Genomic DNA, 20,034 nt, shown 5'->3' with positions numbered 1-20,034 from the left:
CCAGTTCTCGCCAAGTACCATTTCTCGCCAGTACATTGTGACGTCATTTTATCAACACATAAAACTATAGATGAAAAATGACGTCACAATGTACTGACGAGAAATGGTACTCGGCGAGAACTGGTCGCACGCCAGTATATACCTACCGTATCCAGAAAAGTGGATTATTCTATATGCAATATTCTGCGAGAAATTGACTAAGTTCAAAAGCTGGTATTTTTTTCAAAAATTATCAGAAACCAAAATCCTAGCAATATGCACACTTCTAATATATGTACAATTGATCTGCAAAAGAACAACTTCCTATCTTGAAAACTGTAAGAGAAGTAATCCATACAATAGGGGTACCTATACGCAATATTTTGTCAAAAAATGACTAAGTTCAACAGCTGTTTTTTTTCTCCAAAAATATCAGAACTCAAAATCCTAGCAATATGCACACCTCTAAGACATGTACAATTGATCTGCAAAAGAACAATTTCTTATCTTGAAAACTGTAGGAGGAGTTATCAGTACAATATAGGGGTACCTTATATGCAATATTTTGCCAAAAAAAGGACCAAGTTCAAAAGCTGGTACTTTTTCATAAATTATCAGATATCAAAATCCTAGCAATATGCACACCTCTAATACATGTACAATTGATCTGCAAAAGAACAATTTCTTATCTTGAAAACTGTAGGAGGAGTTATCAGTACAATAGGGGTACCTTATATGCAATATTTTGCCAAAAAAAGGACCAAGTTCAAAAGCTGGTATTTTTTCATAAATTATCAGATATCAAAATCCTAGCAATATGCACACCTCTAATACATGTACAATTGATCTGCAAAAGAACAATTTCCTATCTTGAAAACTGTAGGAGGAGTTATCAGTACAATAGGGGTACACTTTGGCAGCCGCCTGCCTGCCCGCCATTTTTACCATTTAAATAACTGGATTATCCGATGGAAAACCCAGTTAAAAACTCAACAGATAAAAGACAACATGGTACAAGTAAAACAGATTTCCAATCCAAAATACCCTTGGAGCTAAACAGGAATAATAAGCCCAAAGCTAGCTGTACATTCGCTGTACTTTAATTCCATACCTGATGTGTCATGTTATAAGTACAGTTCTATTAACTTCTCATTATAACTTATATTTATTTAGAAAATATTTTATGTACAAAGTACTTAAATACAAATGCTATCAAGATCATATAAATACAATATTTTCACTGATTTATCATTTTTATCAATTTGTACATAATGTTAAATATTAAAGAAAGTCGAAGTTTGGATTGCACAAACAATAAATCCTGCATACGGCTTATGTTTAATCAGTTTTGTTAATAATATGCCTACAGTTTCCATTCAGACATATTCTATCACTCGCACTCCTCTGACTGTGTGAGGGGATCAGATTTAATCCTCAGGTCTCTCAGGAGGGGGGCCACAGGGCTGTAGCATGCGCTCCATCAAGTTGAACCGAACTCGCGCTTTGGACTCATTTTCTGCCAGGGCGAAGTAGCTGAGCATGTCTGCATGTCCCATGTAGGAGGCACAGCTGTCTCTATGCTGATTGGTCAGCCACTCCCACTTGTTGGTGTCAGCGTGCCCAGTACCTATGTACTTAGACTGGAGGTGTTCCAATTGACTGTGAATATTGTATCTATCCCCCATACCTGAAATTAAATAATTAAAAATAGTTAAATCAACATTTGCAATGTTACCTGTAGTTCTATCCTCCTAACTATTGTCATAAAAATTCATTCACATCGTAATTCATGAATAATATAGGTAAAAATACCTATCAAAGCAAATAACCAATAGCCAGCTCGAATTTTCTCAGTCAAAATTTTCTCAAATTACAAAAGTTATATGTCTTATAAAACCTGTTCTTTTCTAATTCAATAAATGAATCGTAATGTATTACACCAAGAAATAGTTTACCGTAAATTTATGGGTTCAGCCTCCTGGAGTAATGTTTTCTTTGTGTATATCAAATGGTGGATTATGCGTTCTTCTTACGTACGCGAATTTATAATTATTGTCGGGCTCGGTATTTGTGAACGTTCCGGAGTTGCGCGGGATTTTCAATCAAATCACGAAAAACGACAGAAAAAAACTACAGATTTTGCTCTGAAGGAATTAAACAGACAGTGAACTTAAAAGTAAGTAACTTAAACAATTATAGAAGTTAAAAATATACCTAGAAATGGTGAGCTCAGAGGAAAAACTAAAGTAACACGTGGTAATTTGGTAGTTCGAACTTCCTCTAACGTTAAGTTTCGAACAGATCCCTGTTTCCAATCTTTAGTCAGACTCTCATAATGGAGTCAATGAAAATGAATTTCTGCTAGCATTCAGAATTCTGTTTTCAGAGTCTACACATGCGCACTTGTACAAATATGGGGATTTTTCTGTAACAACAGGGGTCTACAAAAAATCTTCTAGCAAAGTGCAGCATGTGTTGGCAGACTTCTTACATGTTTTAAAAGACCCTGGGTATAATTTACTATCAGTTGTATTTGCACAATATAGAGGTTTATTTGCACTTGAGAAAGTTATATATCTCCGAAGTTGGATGGTTGGGCGATAGTTAAAAAGTGATATTCAGTATACATGTGATTTTCATGGTAATTAAAACAAAATGTAAAAGGTAAATTGCATTAAGTTTTACTTGTTCCTTATATTGTATTACAGTTAAAAATCATCAGATATACAAATTGATAAGCATGTAAACGAAAAGAGCTTCAATCACGAACAAAAACTGATATCATCTGCGATGATTGAAAAAGTCTTATTTGTATTGACTAAATAGAAATAATTGATTAAAGGCCTAGAAAATTCAACCAATTGTCACTCTAGATACAATCACTCTTTTGAAATTGATCAGATATTATTATGATCCAAACAATTATAATCGACACAGCATTTCCGGTGTTATGAAAGCATGCTTAATACATAATTATTCATAATAATTGAATGATTTAGCCTGAAAATGATTAAAATGAGTCTATGCTTTAAAATAACAATGATTAATAAACATATGATTATCCAAGCGTTTCACATATTCGAAACAGTTACAGCTGTACACGATGAAAGTTATGTTTTAAAAATTTATCTAAGTATGTTATACAGTAAACAGCTATCAACATATGACTTAAATATGACACATAAAATATTAAACTTTAAAATTAAATTTTGGCAAGTTTTTTGGTCAATTTAAGAGTTTTTAGCTCACCTGAGCCAAAGGCTCAAGTGAGCTTTTCTGATCACAATTTGTCCGTTGTCTGTCGTTGTCGTTAACTTTTCACATTTTCATCTTCTTCTCAAGAACCACTGGGCAGATTTCAACTAAATTTGGCACAAAGCACCACTAGGTGAAGGGGATTCAAGTTTGTTCAAATGAAGGGCCACGCCCTCTTTAAAGGGGAGATAATTGAGATTTATTGAAAATTTGTTGGTATTTTTCAAAAATCTTCTTTTCAAAAACTATTTGGCCTGAAAAGCTAAAACTTATGTGGAGGCATCCTCAGGTAGTGTAGATTCAAGTTTGTTCAAATCATGGTCCCCGGGAGTAGGGAGGGGCCACAATAAGGGGATCAAGTTTTACATAGGAATATATATAAAAAAAATCTTTGAAAATTTTCTTCTCAAAACCTATTGGGCCAGAAAAGCTTAAATTAAAATGGGAGCATCCACAGGTAGTGTAGATTGAAATTTGTTCAAATCATGGTCCCCGGGGGTAAGGTGGGGCCACAATTTGGGGATCAAGTTTTACATAGGAATATATAGAAAAATCTTTAAAAATTTTCTTCTCAAAAACTATAGGGCCAGAAAGGCTCAAATTAAAATGGGAGCATCCACAGGTAGTGTAGATTCAAATTTGTTCAAATCATGGTCCCCGGGGGTAGGGTGGGGCCCGTATTGGGGGATCAAGTTTTACTTTGGCATATATAGAGAAAATCTTTAAAAATCTTCTTCTCAAAAACTATTTGGCCAGGAAAGCTCAAATTTGAATATAAGCATCCTCAGATAGTGTAGATTCAATTTCGTTCAAATCATGGTCCCCGGGGGGTAAGGCGGGGCCACAATAGGGGGGTGAATTTTTACATAGGAACATATAGAGAAAATATAAAAAAATCTTCTTCTCAAAAACTATTAGGCCAGGAAAGCTCAAATTTGAGTATAAGCATCCTCAGATAGTGTAGATTCAAGTTTGTTCAAATCATGGTCCCCGGGGGTAAGGCGAGGCCACAATAGGGGGGTGAATTTTTACATAGGAATATATAGAGAAAATATAAAAAAATCTTCTTCTCAAAAACTATTAGGCCAGAAAAGCTCAAATTATAATGGAATCATCTTCAGGTAGTGTAGATTCAAGCTCATTCAAATCATGGTCCCCAGGGGTAGGGTGGGGCCAAAATGGGGGGATCAAGTTTTACATAGGAATATATAGAGAAAATCTATAAAAATCTTCTTCTCAAAAACAATTAGGCCAGAAAGGATCAAATTAAAATGGAACCATCCTCAGGTAGTGTAGATTCAAATTTGTTCAAATCATAGTCCCTGGGGGTAGGGTGGGGCCACAATGGGGGAATCAAGTTTTACATAGGAATATATATATTAAAAAAAAACTTCTCAAAAACTATTAGGCCAGGAAAGCTCAAATTTGAACGGAAGCATCCTCAGGTAGTAAGTTTGTTCAAATCAGGGTCCCTGGGGGTAAGGCAGGGCCACAATGGGGGATACATTTTTATATAGAGAGAAAATCTTTAAAAATCTTCTTCTCAAAAACTATTACGCCAGAAAAACTCAATTTAAATTGGAAGCATCCTCAGGTAGTTTAGATTCAAATTTGTTCAAATCATAGTCCCCGGGGATAGGATGGGGCCACAATGGGGGATCAAGTTTTACATAGGAATATATAGAGATAATCTTCTTCTCAAAAACTATTTGGCCAGGAATGCTCAAATTTGAGTGTAAGCATCCACAGGTAGTGTAGATTCAAGTTTGTTCAAATCATGGTCCCCGGGGGTAGGGTGGGGCCACAATTGGGGGATCAAGTTTTACATAGGAATATATATAGAGATAATCTTCTTAAAAACTATTAGGCCAGGAATGCTTAAATTTGAGTGGAAGCATCCACAGGTAGTGTAGATTCAAATTTGTTCAAATCATGGTCCCCGGGGGTAGGGTGGGGCCACAATTGGGGGATCAAGTTTTATATAGGAATATATAGAGAAAATCTTTAAAAATCTTCTTCTCAAAAACTATTTGACCAAGAAAGCTCAAATTGGCGGGTAACCATCCTCAGATAATGTAGATTCAATCATTCAAGTTTGTACAAATCATGGTCCCTGGGGACCAAAACAAAAAAAGCCAATCAGCATGCTTATTCGTTTATATTTGTTTATATTATCACAGCTCTTTAAAATAATAACAGTAGTGCTATATAATATTTAAAAAATTAAAATTTAAAAAAATAGTGCATTTAATGAAATCTTTAAATATTTATTAAAGGTTAAAACTAATGTGTAACACCAAAACATTACTCACCTTTTCAATTTAATAAATTAGGCTCTAATGAGGATACCTCCTATTGGTTAGAGCTGTGTTTATGATAGCTAACATCCTTAAATTTAGGAATTTTTGAGTTTGTCTAGCAGTAGACATTTCATAAAACTTATACTTTTAGATGGCCTTAGAAGCAGCAAAAGTACCTTCAAAAATGATTATTTTCGTTTTCGGCCGGGGGCCTTTGCCCACCTGGTCCCCCTACCAGGGCTCTGCCCTGGACCCGCTGGGGGCCTGAGGCGGCCCCCAGACCCCTCGCCGAGATTAGGTTGCCTGCTGTTCCAATTTTTTTTCCTTCTATTCAAAAACTTATTGAAAACACTGAGTGAAATATTTGTGTATTCTTATGAATTTGCATAATACTCCACAAACATTGTAATTTTGTTGGTCTTACATTTTTTTTTTTACAGATTACGCCAAATAAGCTAAACTCAAAATTAACGCATGCGCAAAAGGGTTAGTCCATGCCTGGCATGGACTAACCCTTCTGTGCATGTCTCAACTAACACTAGCACACAAGTTACTTACCCCCCCCCCCCCCCCCCCTTTCATTAAACTTTAAAGACACAATAAACAAAAAATGAAGACACATTAACAAACAAACAATATTGTATAAACAAACAAAGAAGTTTATTTATAAAAGATAAATTTGAATTATAATATATGATGAAATATTTCATGATTTAATGAAATAAATATGAAGAACACATATTATACTAAATAGAAATGATATAATTATGTATACAGTAAAACATGATTATATCAAACACACTTATAATGAATTGAGGCTTACAGCAAAGTTATTTTCATTCCCTGTGACTATATTACATGTTGTAAACTTGAAGGATATAAGGAAATACGCTTATAATGAAGCAAAATTGGCCGCCCCTGGCGCTTTGTTATAACCGTGTTTTACTGTACTACAAATGAATTTGAATTAGCATATGATTAAGTATATTGATAAAAATATAACCCTCGTATACATATATTGTATCAAGTTCTACAACACAAATCATCATTACTGCATAATTGATGTCTAACTACAGCAATTACAGCTAAAATCACAATTTAATAGAATTCTGAGTTAAATAATTATCCTGAGTTCAAATAATACCTTGTTTGAGGTGGGAGGCAATTCCAAACAATAATTTTAGTTTGGCCTAATTTATTCACTGAACATTGAATTTGTGGAACTTTCTCATGTCAGACTCTAGCAAAAATTTACTCTGAAAATTAATTATGTTCTGCTTTGCCGTAGTTTGGAGTTACCCAGTTATTTTTTTACCAGCTGTGAGGACGATAGCAAGTTTATTGTCCCCCGAGAGAGCAACTATTTCACCCCCCGCCCCCACCCCAACCCCCCCCAAAAAACGGGAGAGGGCTACATTATTGCAGCTAGAGGCAAAGCTGAGGGAAATACATGTAGTTGCTGTCAAGGGGAACAATAAACTTGCTATTTTCCTCATTTCCATGAAATAGGTACGTGTATTTACTATTTTATTGTACCTAAAAAACTTGAAATGACCGCCATGCAGATTTTGTTGGTGTTTTCAGACTTTATATTAGATTTAACGTAACTAATCAGATTACACCAGAGGCATTCCGAGTTAAAAAACTAGGGAAATTCGATGCAGCAGGTGAACAGTTTCAATGACTATTCACCATGGGCAGAAAGCCCGGAAACTACCGGTATTTCATGGTTAGCAAGAATAGCATCTTTATTTGTTGTAATTTTACACAGAAAATTATCATAGTGGTACTACATGTATAATAAAATTAAATAATTATATGCTTTGCACTAAGAAACTGTAATGTTGACCATAGAAGCTGAAAGTTGATCAAATTAGGACTATGCTTGCAAAATAATAGCTGTTTTACTTCGACATTTGACTACAATTATGAATAAGTACATGTACTATGATTGACAAACACATAACTGATAAAAATTTAGAAAATCGTAATATTTTATTGTAATGCAGATTATAGCTTTTGTTAAGGGACAGTCAGGGGTGTGACTGAAATCCATCATATTGAAAAATAACGGATTATTGTCATTTTTACCAGCTACATAACGTACATCTTTTTAATTTTGTAAATGTGACTTGTTTTCCATTCTTCCAGCCTACTGGTATTTATGTCATGGTACACTCTCCAGCCATGGTCTCATGTGTAGAGAAACTCCTTGACTCACAGTTGACCCCCCCCCCCCCCCCCAAAAAAAAGCCCCATAAAATAAATTGGATAATTAAGTGCACCGTGACTTACCAATTTATTTAAAAATGATGATTTCTAGTCATAAAACTGAATTATAGTAATAACTGAAATCCATCATTTTTAGAATAATGATGAAAAACAGTCATAACTATTTGGAGTTTATTTTAAGATATAGAGTGACCTATGGAAAATGAATATGACAGTATTTCATCATTTTTTTTATCAAATTGGTAAGTCTGTAAGTTAGTAGAAATGACAATAATTAGTTATTTTTTAACATGATGGATTTCAGTCGCACCCCTGACTGCTGGAGTCAATAAATCAAGCAAAAACATAATTATATTGTTTCACATATTTTCATTGAAATCAAATAAAACCATAGTTTCACTTTACATATTTTTATAGACACAATGCATTGAAGCTATTCCCTTTTTGGCAGAAGAATGGTTTAAAAGATGTATCATATTGTCAGAATGTTCTGTGTATATACATTGTATGTAAACTGTACTAGTGCACATGTTTAACACAACAGTATATTTTATGAATGAATTGCCTATCTAAACTTCTAATATTACATGTACTATCAATATTGAATTGTATAAAAAAAAAACATTCTGTATTAAAGGGGCATGGTCTCGATTTTGGTCAAATTTTATTTTTCTGTTTTTATTATTCTCAATGCTTTCAGAATGCATTTCTAATAATTAAATGAAATTTAGGTGCCAGTCGTTGAGTTGTAAGCAAGGTACAGGGCTCACAATTCTTTGTCATGTAAACAAGGCTCTTGCCCTGTTTTTGTTTACATAGGTTCAATAAACCAGTAAAAAATATTTTTAAAGCTTGTTCGTCTATCTTATTATTCCTTTAAGGCATAAATAAACGATTGCTAACGATTAACACATTTATTTTAGGTCTTAAACTGGAATTTTCACTTCAACATTCGAAATGTAAACAAACGCTTTGTTTACATAGCGAAGAATTGTAAGCTCTTTAACTCGCTTATAACTCATCAAGTGACACTTAAATGTTGGTTGCCTATTAAAAATGACTTACTGAAGCATTGTAAACATCAAAATCGAAAAATTAATTTTTTGACCAAAATCGTGACCATGCCCCTTTAAAGAACATCATTTTTTATACTACAGGGTACTTGGTATAGAAGTACATGTGTTTAATACTGTTAATAAATTTTCAATACAAATTCATTTCAAAAGCAGAGAGTAGATACTCTTTGGTGCCAAACTATCAGGGGCTGTAGGTGGACATTGTTTTCAAATAGCTCGTTCTCTTCTCTTGTTAGATGGAAATTTCTTCTCACCCTGTCCCAACTTCAATTTCTCTGTTTTTACAAAAGAACAGTTTGCCATTCAGTATTCCATACTGGATTTAACTGTACATAGATGATCAAATATTTCAACACTATAAGTCAATTTAAATTCTTGTGGGTGTATTTCAATATTATTTGAAGATTTGTTTCAGCTCTGATAAAATTTAGAATGAAGGTTTGAGAGTTTTTAGCTCACCGAGACGAAGTCGGGGAGCTTATGCTATACCCTCGGCGTCGGCGTCCGGACCTGGTTAAAGTTTTTGTTGCAGGTCCTGTATCTAAGCTATTACTTGTCCTATCTTCACCAAACTTGCATGGATGATGCATCTGGACCTACTTATGGACTTGAAAGACTTGGATGCTGAATCTGGCTCCTAAATTTTAGATGCTGGAGGAGGTTAAGGTTGTTGGACCAGGTTAAAGTTTTTGTTGCAGGTGCCCTTTGATAGCAATATCTAAGTTACTGCAGGTCCGCACTTCACCAAACTTGCATGGATGGTGTGTCTTATGATACTGATGCACCAGACAGGCTTGAGTGCTGAATCTGAGCTATAGGTTTCGGATGCTGGAGGAGGTTAAGGTTTTTGAAGCAGGTTAAAGTTTTTGTTGCAGGTGCCCTTTGATAGCAATATCTAAGTTACTGCAGGTCCGTACGTCACCAAACTTGCATGGATGGTGTGTCTTATGATACTGATGCACCAGACAGGCTTGGGTGCTGAATCTGAGCTATAGGCTACAAATGCTGAAAGAGGTTAAGGTTTTTAGAGCTGGTTAAAGTTTTTGTTGCAGGTGCCCTCTGATGATTATATCTTAGTTACTACTTGTCCTTACTTCACCAGACTTCCATGGATGGTGCGTCTTATGATACTGATGCACCAGACAGGCTTGAATGCTGAATCTGAGCCATAGGTTTCAGATGCTGGAGGAGGTTAAGGTTTTTAGAGCTGGTTAAAGTTTTTGAAACAGGTGCCCTCTGATGATTATATCTTAGTTATTACTTGTCCTACCTTCACCAGACTTCCATGGATGGTGCGTTTATGATACTGATGCACCTGACAGGCTTGAATGCTGAGTCTGAGCCATAGGTTTCAGATGCTGGATATGGTTAAGATTTTTTGGAACAGGTCACATTTTTAATAGATAATAGTACTATTTCAAACTTGCATAGTTGATTAAACTGTAATATGAATGAATCACAGAGGAAGCTTCAGATGCAGAGCTTGATCTCCATTATCAAGGATGCTAAAAAATATATCTTAGTTATTACAGGTCCTAACTGCACCAAACTTGAAAGGATGGTGTGTCTTATGATACAGATGCATTAAATCATTTGGTATGAATACCAGTGTTTAATAAACAATGTGATTCTAGAGTGTGATTGGTACAGAAAGTCTGTCTTGTTGAAGCCTATCAATCTGAGACTGCTATTTTCATTATTGCCAAGGTGTTGACTGCAGCATATCCTGTATCCTACTCTGTGTAGCAGTTTGTATGTTGTGTAATGGATACTGTTGGAGTGACTGTTGGTATGAGTATAGAGCAGCCTGGAGGTTCCCTGTGATCCGTTGACAGATCCCCAGGATCTCCCAGGAGATGTCTCTGTATAGATCATGTACATACAGTCCCCGATCATGGTGGACTAGGACCTGAAGTGCATCTAGAGCTGCTTGTGATAATGTTGTATCAATGTGTCTGTAACACAAGAACTCTAGGAAGTGTAACATTACAAACACTGGGATAAATAATTCAATCATTCCGTTCTGTTGAGCACACTGTTGTTCTGGTATTAGTTCACTGATGTAACAGGTTGTGTTAATAAGATAGATATCCCTTGCTACAGCCTGTCTCATCTTTGTAGACCAGGACTGTCCCCCTACAGCCTCAGTATATCTTTCTCTGTCTACATGTCTCCTATACATCAGATATGGCTGTGCTAACTTGACCTTTGTCATCTCTATAACATATAAAGCTTCCCTGTATCTGAGTGTCTTGTAATAATACATGGCAATGTACAACATGTCAGAAACAAACCCAAACCTTGCTGCTAACTTCAGCATATGACAGGATATTTTGTCTGCAATATACATCTGTTTGTTGACTCTTGTGTTAGTGTACATGTTGTGTAATATAAAAACAATCTTCTGAAGGATGGGGACTGTATGTGTCTGTAACATGACAACTTTAAACTGTGTCATCGGTGATTGTACAAACTGTTCTACTGTATATAAATATTTCACACAATTGTGGAGAACTACTGTGAATATCTTAGCATTTTGATTTATCTCAAAGAAAAGTTCTGCATCATAATGAACTTCAGACTTCATGATACTCTCATCTGTACAAACAAAAGCTCTAGGATTGTACAGGACATCAATGATGTAGGACCTGATAGAGGAACTCTGTAACAGACAGGCCAGACCTTTCTTGTACAATTCATGTAACTGTAGGAACAATCTGTTTTGTGCTGAGCCATGGACCTTTGTCAGAAACAGGTTGTTTTGTGGGATGAAAAAGTTAGGACAGATCCCCTCATACACCCATTTAAGGAGGAGTTTAAAGCAGATCCAGAAACCGACCAGGAGATTTTGTGGACACCAGTGTGGTAGTGTGTTTTGTTGAATTGCCCAGAAAATTGTTGTTTTCATGTGATAGGAACACAGCAGTTCATTGGTTTCTTCTGATTTTTGATTTATAACTTCTTTAAGAAAAAGTTTTAACAACCCATAAGTCAAAAACTGACAGTGGTTCATTGCACACACACATTTCTGTTCTGCCTGAGAAAAAGAAAGTCTCCATTCTTCCTTTTCATGGGGTCCTAATGGGTGTCCTATTGCTACAAAGTGGCATCCATTTCTGACAATGTCATCAACAACTTCAGGATCAGGCCATGTATTACATCTATGTATCCATGAGGATGCAGACAGAGGCCAAAAGTCACAAACAAAACAGAAGGCAGTGTCGTATTCTACTCTCCCTGCTAGATTACCACTACCACAGGGTCCATGTACAGTAGAATTAGGAAATGCTATTGAACAAGTTAACTCTCTGTATATAGAACAAGATATATAGACTCTGTCATTCATTCGGACACATGCTGTTCGGACTTTTCTGTCCGTTGTTGGTGTCAGTATCTGAAGTAGAGTGAATCCTGGTGGACTCTTAGAACTGTCAGATAGAATTAAGGTTGAATTGGATGTGTTGTAATACTCAGACTGAGACATGTCCATGATCACTCGGTGGTTATTTAGCCAGTACATAAAGTCCATATCTGATCCTTTCAGTCTGAACCCTTCTCTCCTACTTCCACTCAACATCCCAATGAGCCCATCATTAGTTGTCACTTGTCTCTTCACGATCTCCGTAATTTCCACTGTCTCCCTCCTGATGGCCACCTCTTCTGTGGTCCCCACTATCTCACACAATACCACGAACACTGACTCTGACATGGCCTGATTTCCCTCACATCTGTTAGAATTAGATGTGTGTATTGTGTTGAGCAATTGTCAATTTGTAATTTACAATTTTCATAGCATTAGATAGGAAAGGACTATATATGGTTTGAGCCTAAAATGGCCCCCTAAAATGAACATTGTCATTTTACTGTAATTCTTTTTTTTATTTGTACAAATATACATTTGAAGTTTTTTCATAATTTTCATTTTGAATTTTGGTGCTCACAATTTAAAAATATGACATCATAAAGTTTACCTTTTCCCGCCATTTTCGCATTTTTAGCATAAAACGGCTTGTTTTGAGGCAGTTTTTCTTTAAGGAAACATTGAGCGACTACTTGAACAAACAAAATATTTTCACCAAAGATGTATCTTTCCAATACTTTTAAGTGACAAAAAGTTTGTTCTTGTTCAAAGAGTCGCTCTATATTTCCCATTCGAAAAAAGATAAGAAAAATGTCAATTTTTGGTTGATTTTGATTGAATTATAAAAAAAAGCGTCACTTCTGACGTCAGATACTGCCAGTGAGTGCATATAAATCAAATAAATAGATGAAAAACATATTTCATGTCAACTCTTTTATAAAATAACACAACAAATCAATGTACCTTAATCATTTCAAAAATAGCGAATTTTGGGGGCCAAATTTGACTAATATCATATATAGTTCTTTACTAATAGTATTTACATTTATAATGATATTATAATATTGGTTAAACTTACAATAATGCTGGGAAAGACTCCATTTTGAAGGTGAACTCTACACCTGTGGAAATGTTATGCTATTTTTAGGTGCAGGAATTTTATTTTATTGTACTTTCATTTTGTTTCCGACCTGTATTTCATTGTATTTGATTAATGGACACGGTCTTGGTGTCATTTAAAATTAATAGTAAGAAATTGTTGGTCAGCAGAAAAGGACATACAGATAATATTCATTTGATGTTGACACACTAAGTTTGATTGATTGCAGATATGTTTGAAACATGCCTGCAGTAAATCGAGATTGCTGATTTTAACTAATAGTAAGAAATCCTTGTATAATATATAGTGTAATATGTGAAATCATATTCTAATGTACAATAAAGTTGTCAAGGTGGTACATAAAATCAATTATAGTAAAAAAAAATTATATAAAAATCTGTGAAAAAAAAGAAAACAAAGGATTGATGTGATAATTAGATAATCATTCTGTAATTATTTCCTTATAGTAGATAAATATCTAAATGTCCTCATTCAACATAAGTAGGTGATTTTGACACAGCTGGGGTCATCACTTACCTGAAGGGGTAGACATTTGTAGAATTGGAAGACAATGGCACCTGAGGACACCTGTGAGTGAACTAAGGTGGGTGTAATTATCCCAGGTTACAATTACTCAGGTGATATATACAGGTAAACTCCCCAGGTAAGTCAGCAGTCCCAGCCATGACTCTGTCTGAAGAACAGCTGGCCTTTGTCCTACAGGAGGGCATTGTCCCCCAACAACAGGTAAATACATGTGTCAGGGGGATGGTGGGGGTAGATGTAGTAATACAGGTGTCATAGGGGTAGTGGGGGGGGGGGGGGATAAGAAGTTAGCACATGGAGATATACAACATATACAGTTAGTCAAACGTTCAGAGTGTGTTAGTGGCTCCAAAGATGGTCTAAATATATATAATAGCAATATTGGAGTTAGAACACAGAGATTTTATTGAGAGGTCATATATTTACTTTTCCTTTCATATGGTTTGAGAAGACAGAAAATATCTCGAGAATACTGTTGGATATGATTGCAATTGTCCATGTGTTTTTACACAGGGATTTTAGGCTACATGTAAATGTTGATGCATTTCATTGCCACAGTTTATACCAATAATGCTCTTTAAAATGATGGAGAAACTGTAGCCTTGAAATGACTGTTAATTTATATTGTAGAAGTGTTGATATAACAGATAATTTTTATTTGCATGGTCTTCTGGTAAACCTTTAAGAACTGAATTGTAGATGCCAGGGAGAGGGAAGAAGAGGGTGAGGGAGTCAGAGGGAGACACCAATAAAGTGGTCAGCAAGAAGCACAAGAGTAAGTCGGTCAGGAAAGATAACCCTGTACATTGTATGTGTAAAATTGTGGCTAAAGTTGATAACTTCAATTGATTAGTGATGTTAGATCGATACAGGTATATTTAGGTGTAAGGTCGGTACAGGTATATTTAGGTGTAAGGTATAGCTATGTGTTTAAGAGCAGCCATGTTCATTATTGTTGTATCAAATACTGTGGCTTAAAGTAATGATATTCTTAAAGATTGACGACCACATTTATGTACCGATGTGTCTGTATACTTAGAGTTATTAAAAAGCCCCACAATTTCTGTATGGATTAAGTTATAAAAAGCTTAAATTAATATTGCTTTATAAACCACAAGGACTGAAGGTTTCTGTATAAAACACCAAATCTGCTGTACACTGAAATGTTGAATCGATAGGTTTCTGTATAAAACACTCGTAAGGCTTCTGTATAAAATACATGAAATCACCATGCAGTAAACTAACAGTCACATGGTCTTCCTGTTGTAGTTGCCCACCCCTCCCACCCTGATGTGACTGTGACCGGTGTGGTTCTGGCCTGTGGGGAGGGAGACGTTGGTCAGTTAGGGCTAGGACCCGATGTCATGGAGAAGAGTCGCCCCGCCCTGGTCAACATAGACGACCAGAAGATCGTGTCGGCAGTAGCAGGGGGCATGCACACTGTATGTCTGACCAACAAGGGAGAGGTTGGTGATTTACCAATGTAGCTACATGTATATATCTGTGTAAGCCTGGGTCCGGGTTCATTCAATGTATTAAGTGTTTTAAATGTAGTGGTACATGCCTTTAATTGTATACACAAATCCAGATATCATTCATTTGACTTGCTGTATGACACTGTGTACACCTTTGTAATGACAAGGAGATCAGTTTTCATGTACACTGTTTTACTTTGTATTTACAAAGACATCAGAGTTTTCATGTACATTCACTGTTTTAGGTGTACACCTTTGGCTGTAATGATGAGGGGGCTTTGGGAAGGAATACATCAGAAGAAGGCTCGGAGACCCTTCCTAGTAAGGTTGACCTCCTGGGGCGGGGTATCCAACTGTCGGCGGGAGATAGCCACACCGCTGTGCTGACCGATGAAGGAAAAGTGTTTGCCTGGGGAAACTTCAGGGTAACCATTAAGTAGCTCTCAGAAGATGCAAGCTTGATTAAGATTTGACATTAGATAAAAATAGAATATCCGAGATGTTCCAGTTCAATTTATGCGAAAATAGATTAAACAGTATGTTATATAAGGCCGTAGTTGATTGACTGATTTCTATAGACTCTTGCTGGTAGAAATCATGTCACTTAATATGGAGTTATTGTGTCATTATTTACTCGCCCTTTTGTAGGATGCTAATGGAAAGATAGGCCTGACATCAGATGGCATTCAGGAGAAACCAATTGAGATGTTGCCAGGGGAAACCGTCATCAAGATTGCCTCTGGGGGTGACCATCTTCTGTGTCTGACTGAGAAAGGCGAAATCTACTCATGTGGTAAGCTAATAGCACAACGAAAATTCAATTTATTAACATAAATTAAAAAAATAGAACTTTCATGTGAATTAAAGATTTCAACACAAACTTTCTGACAAAAAGTCACAATACTGATGTATTTTAAATTATGGTTATTAGGGGTAAATGGTAAATTGTAATTTTTGTTGTAGAGGAGGAGAGATTTGTCTTATATTTTTTTGTATACAAATGTAAAGGCCTTTTAATTGGACTGCATACTGTACATCGATACATACCTTTTTATCTCCAGGATGTGCAGAGCAGGGGCAGCTGGGACGAGTGGCAGAATGTTTTTCTGTGCGAGGAGGAAGGAAAGGTTTAGGTATGAAGTCCTACCTTAACTGGAAATTTCAATCTAATATGAATCAATTCAGTTAGAACTGCTCTGCTTATTTGATTATTGCAAACATATTCGTCATAATTTGTTTTATCACCACAAAAGGCAAAATTTATTGATTAATTAACGACCACAGTCCTACAACAAACCAATTGATTCTTATTTTAGGTATACATCTTTTTCAGTGCTAATTTTTAATTCATTCATTTTCCAGACTACATTTTAAAACCTGCCATCATTCGATGTCTTCGACACAAGTCCAAAAAAAGAGTGGTGTTTGATGACGTGTACGCTGGACAGTACATGTCTTATGCTCGGGAGAAAGACACAGGCTCAATCTATGCTTGGGGGCTCAATAACTACTATCAGCTGGGTAAGTAAACAGACTCAATCAATGCTTGAGGACTCAATAACTACAGTACTGATCAGACCCAACCTATCAGAAAGTAAACCCCAACTAAACCCTGGGTTTACTTTCTGGGTTTACTCAATTTGTTTACTAGAGTGGACCCAGAGTAAACCCCAAGTAAACCCAGAGAGTAAACCTCGATCAGAAGTATACCCCTGAAAGCAGACGCTACATGTGTATTCGAAATATACAAGGGGCAGGAATCACAGGCAGTAGGATGATGAGATAAAATACAAGTCTGCTTCACACTTCAGTGCGTATAGTTGACTCCAAAAGCAATTCTCGATTAAACCCAAAGTAAACCCCATGTGGACCCAAATTTTCAAAAAGTAAACCCAGAAAGTAAACCCGGGGTTTAGTTGGGGTTTACTTTGGTGTTAGGTTGGGTCTGATTGGTACTGAACTATCAGCTGGGTAAGTAAACAGACTCAATCAGTGCTTGGGGACTCAATAACTACTATCAGCTGGGTAAGTGAACAGACTCAGTTTAGCTTACCAATAGTCCTTGAGTACGTTAACAGACTCAATCTTTATTTGTTGGTTCAACATGTTCAGTAACTAATATCAGATGGGTAAATGAGCAAAACTCAATCTATGGTTGTGGACTGAAAAACTTCCTTTAGCTGCCCTGTAAATCAATGAGTGAGCATGCTCAATGTATGCTTTGAGGTATAAAATCAACTACAATGTATTAGCCATTTGAGTAAACAGGTGCAATTTATACTTGGTCAATTTATACTTGGTGGCTCAAAAACTACTCTCAGCTGTTTGAGGAAACAATCTATGTTTGGGGGCTCAATATCAGTTATTGGTTTGGTAAGTGAACAGACTCAATATATACTTAAGAGCTCAATAACTTCACTCGGACTGTATTTCTTTTTGGAGAGAATTTTAAGTACCGTTATACAATAATATACATCTAGAAGGCAAAACAATTTTCTTTGATTTGCGCATGCATCAATGTCTTCCCTTTCCTTTTGTCATTTATTCGTTAAAGCTGTCTCAACAGTAGCTTAGATTTGAATTCTCTTCCTATAGGCACCAATGATCTTGAGAATAAGTTTGTGCCGGTTTACGTGAAGGCGATGTCTGAGGATGTGAAGGTGACAATGGTGGATGCTGGACAACACCATGCCATCTGTCTGGACACGGCAGGTACGGTGTCTTCTTCAATGTTTGTGTATATTATAAAATTAACCATTATCTATCTATCAATAATTATGATATATTTATGATAAAGTAATTTTTTGAATTTATGTATACAAATATGCTTCTAGATTTATTCTGCATGTCTGTTAGAATATTTACTATGGTAGGTTAGATGTACGGTATATTGTTGTACATTGCTATATTTGTCTATCTGTTTTTCATGGTAGGTTAGATGTACATTGCTGTATCTATATATATTGCTTCCAACTGTATCAGCATGTATATTACATCTTTGTAGGTAAGGTGTACACAGTTGGGAGAGGAGAATACGGTCGCCTCGGACACGGAGATTCCAACGAGGAGAAGAGAGTTCCTGCCATCCTTGACCTTCCTCCATGTAAACAGGTGGCGGCTGGTCAAGCAGTGTCTTATGCGGTCACTAACTCAGGTAAACTTTGTCATTTATCACCTGTATAAATAGGTACCTCTTGATTTTGACTGTTGTATTGTCACTTTTTCCTTACAGCCTTTAACCCACTGTTTTGGAAACTTAGTATCAGACTTTTGTGATAGAAGAAAATTCAATTAATTTGTTAACTTTTTCTGTGCTGCAGGTGAAATCTATGCTTGGGGGATGGGAACTAGTCAACAGCTTGGCTCAGGTGATGACGAGGACGTTACTACACCTCGGCTAATGACAGGAAAACAGCTACAGACCAGGTAAAGGCCCATGTTATACTGTATCTGTACCAGACAGACTCAGTAATGGCGGGCAAAATCAGTGGAACACAAGATAACAATCCTATAATGAACCTACATGTACACAACATACATCCTACAGACTGGGTACTGTAACTGGTTTGTCTGATGGCTTCAGTGTTAACAATTTACTGAGGCTGTAATTTTACTACATGTATGTTAACATCCAGTTATTACATATTATGAAGGTAGATTTTTACTCCAAAAGCATATTATTAATTTGATTTTTTGTTACTTTAAAAAAAAAGTTTATTATCTTGAAATATCCAAACATGATACCAGTACTGTCAATGAATTTTCAGACTAGGTTTGTGTAAATAAAGCATATTTAGAAACCTGAGGAAGTATCTTTATAAGACGTCTCTGGACGTCAATAGTAACAGCTTTGTAATGTAGAATGACCTACATGTAACAGGAGGTAAAAGTAGAGTCTCAACCAGGAGTCAAAAAGTAGAGTCTCAACCAGGAGTCAAATCTTGGGGCTCTGGCTTACAGTACAAGTACTTTTACTGCCTGGTATATTGACTGAGGGTCACACACCTGTATACTCAGGGTCACAAATGCTAAATATTGTTTACATGTATTTTGTAGGAAGGTGATAGCTGTGAGTGGAGGGGGACAACACACAGTTTTACTGGCCACAGACACACCCTCCTGATGACCCCGCAGTCATTACTATAGCAACCGGCAGGAAATGACTGGATCATAACAGTGCAGCAAATGTGTCTTATGTCAAGGCATTCTGATCTAATCATCTTGTCAATGATTCTTTACTCGTAACAACAAAGACTTTCTGCACTGTGCAATAGGTTGAAACATTATCTAGTTAAAAAACAAAACAAAGAAGATTAGAACTATTTTTGATAAAGAGCGCAACTGACTTACAGAATACATGTACATTGAAGATAATTTATTGTATTGATGACAGAATTATGAATAATAGTTGTGTAGTAAAGATGAAACACTCCAGAATAATTTGATTAGATACCGGTTAGAATGAACTGTAGTTTTCTGTGAGATGGTACTAAAAATGTACTTTTTTAATTGAACCTGAATTTTATCTTGATATGTTATATCCATGCATTTTTATGTGAATAAAGTTTTAATGACAACTGAGCTATGTTTGATGTGTGCTTGTGATTTGTGAGTCATTGAGTGAGGAGTGCCTGCATGGTACTGTGCAATCGGTGGCCAATTTGGTCATTTTTTAAACTTAATTTGTGGACTTGCTACTTCAAAAGTATGT

The 20,034-nt window shown here is 36.0% G+C and overlaps 2 protein-coding genes and 1 non-coding gene across 4 annotated transcripts; 1 reads left to right on the top strand and 2 right to left on the bottom strand.

Annotated features, from left to right (window-relative positions):
• Window positions 1-1,063: 1,063 nt before the first annotated feature.
• On the bottom strand, window positions 1,064-2,037 carry LOC105320915 (uncharacterized). The gene is made up of 2 exons (XR_010707499.1): window positions 1,935-2,037; window positions 1,064-1,666 (listed from the first exon to the last, which is right to left on the bottom strand). It is a non-coding gene; the product is annotated as an uncharacterized protein (transcript).
• LOC105320914 (regulator of chromosome condensation) lies at window positions 2,016-19,904 on the top strand. 2 transcript variants are annotated; one of them, XM_011419053.4, is made up of 11 exons: window positions 2,016-2,155; window positions 14,548-14,623; window positions 15,118-15,314; window positions 15,569-15,748; window positions 15,972-16,116; window positions 16,385-16,456; window positions 16,686-16,844; window positions 17,919-18,035; window positions 18,328-18,477; window positions 18,644-18,749; window positions 19,380-19,904. In XM_011419053.4, the coding sequence occupies exons 2-11, from the start codon at window positions 14,548-14,550 to the stop codon at window positions 19,444-19,446; spliced, it is 1,269 nt and encodes a 422-aa protein (XP_011417355.2). In that variant the 5' UTR covers window positions 2,016-2,155; the 3' UTR covers window positions 19,447-19,904. The 2 variants fall into 2 exon arrangements, with proteins under 2 accessions (XP_011417355.2, XP_011417354.3); XM_011419052.4 differs by lacking the exon at window positions 2,016-2,155 and adding an exon at window positions 13,792-14,049.
• Window positions 8,116-13,335, bottom strand: LOC109617724 (uncharacterized). The gene is made up of 2 exons (XM_020064371.3): window positions 13,282-13,335; window positions 8,116-12,570 (listed from the first exon to the last, which is right to left on the bottom strand). The coding sequence occupies exons 1-2, from the start codon at window positions 13,302-13,304 to the stop codon at window positions 10,539-10,541; spliced, it is 2,055 nt and encodes a 684-aa protein (XP_019919930.3). The 5' UTR covers window positions 13,305-13,335; the 3' UTR covers window positions 8,116-10,538.
• Window positions 19,905-20,034: the final 130 nt, after the last annotated feature.

This window comes from Magallana gigas, chromosome 7, assembly GCF_963853765.1.
Source record: "Magallana gigas chromosome 7, xbMagGiga1.1, whole genome shotgun sequence".
Lineage (NCBI taxonomy): Eukaryota > Metazoa > Mollusca > Bivalvia > Ostreida > Ostreidae > Magallana > Magallana gigas.
Note: the sequence above shows the minus strand (reverse complement) of the source record. Positions and strands in the feature narration are given on the sequence as shown.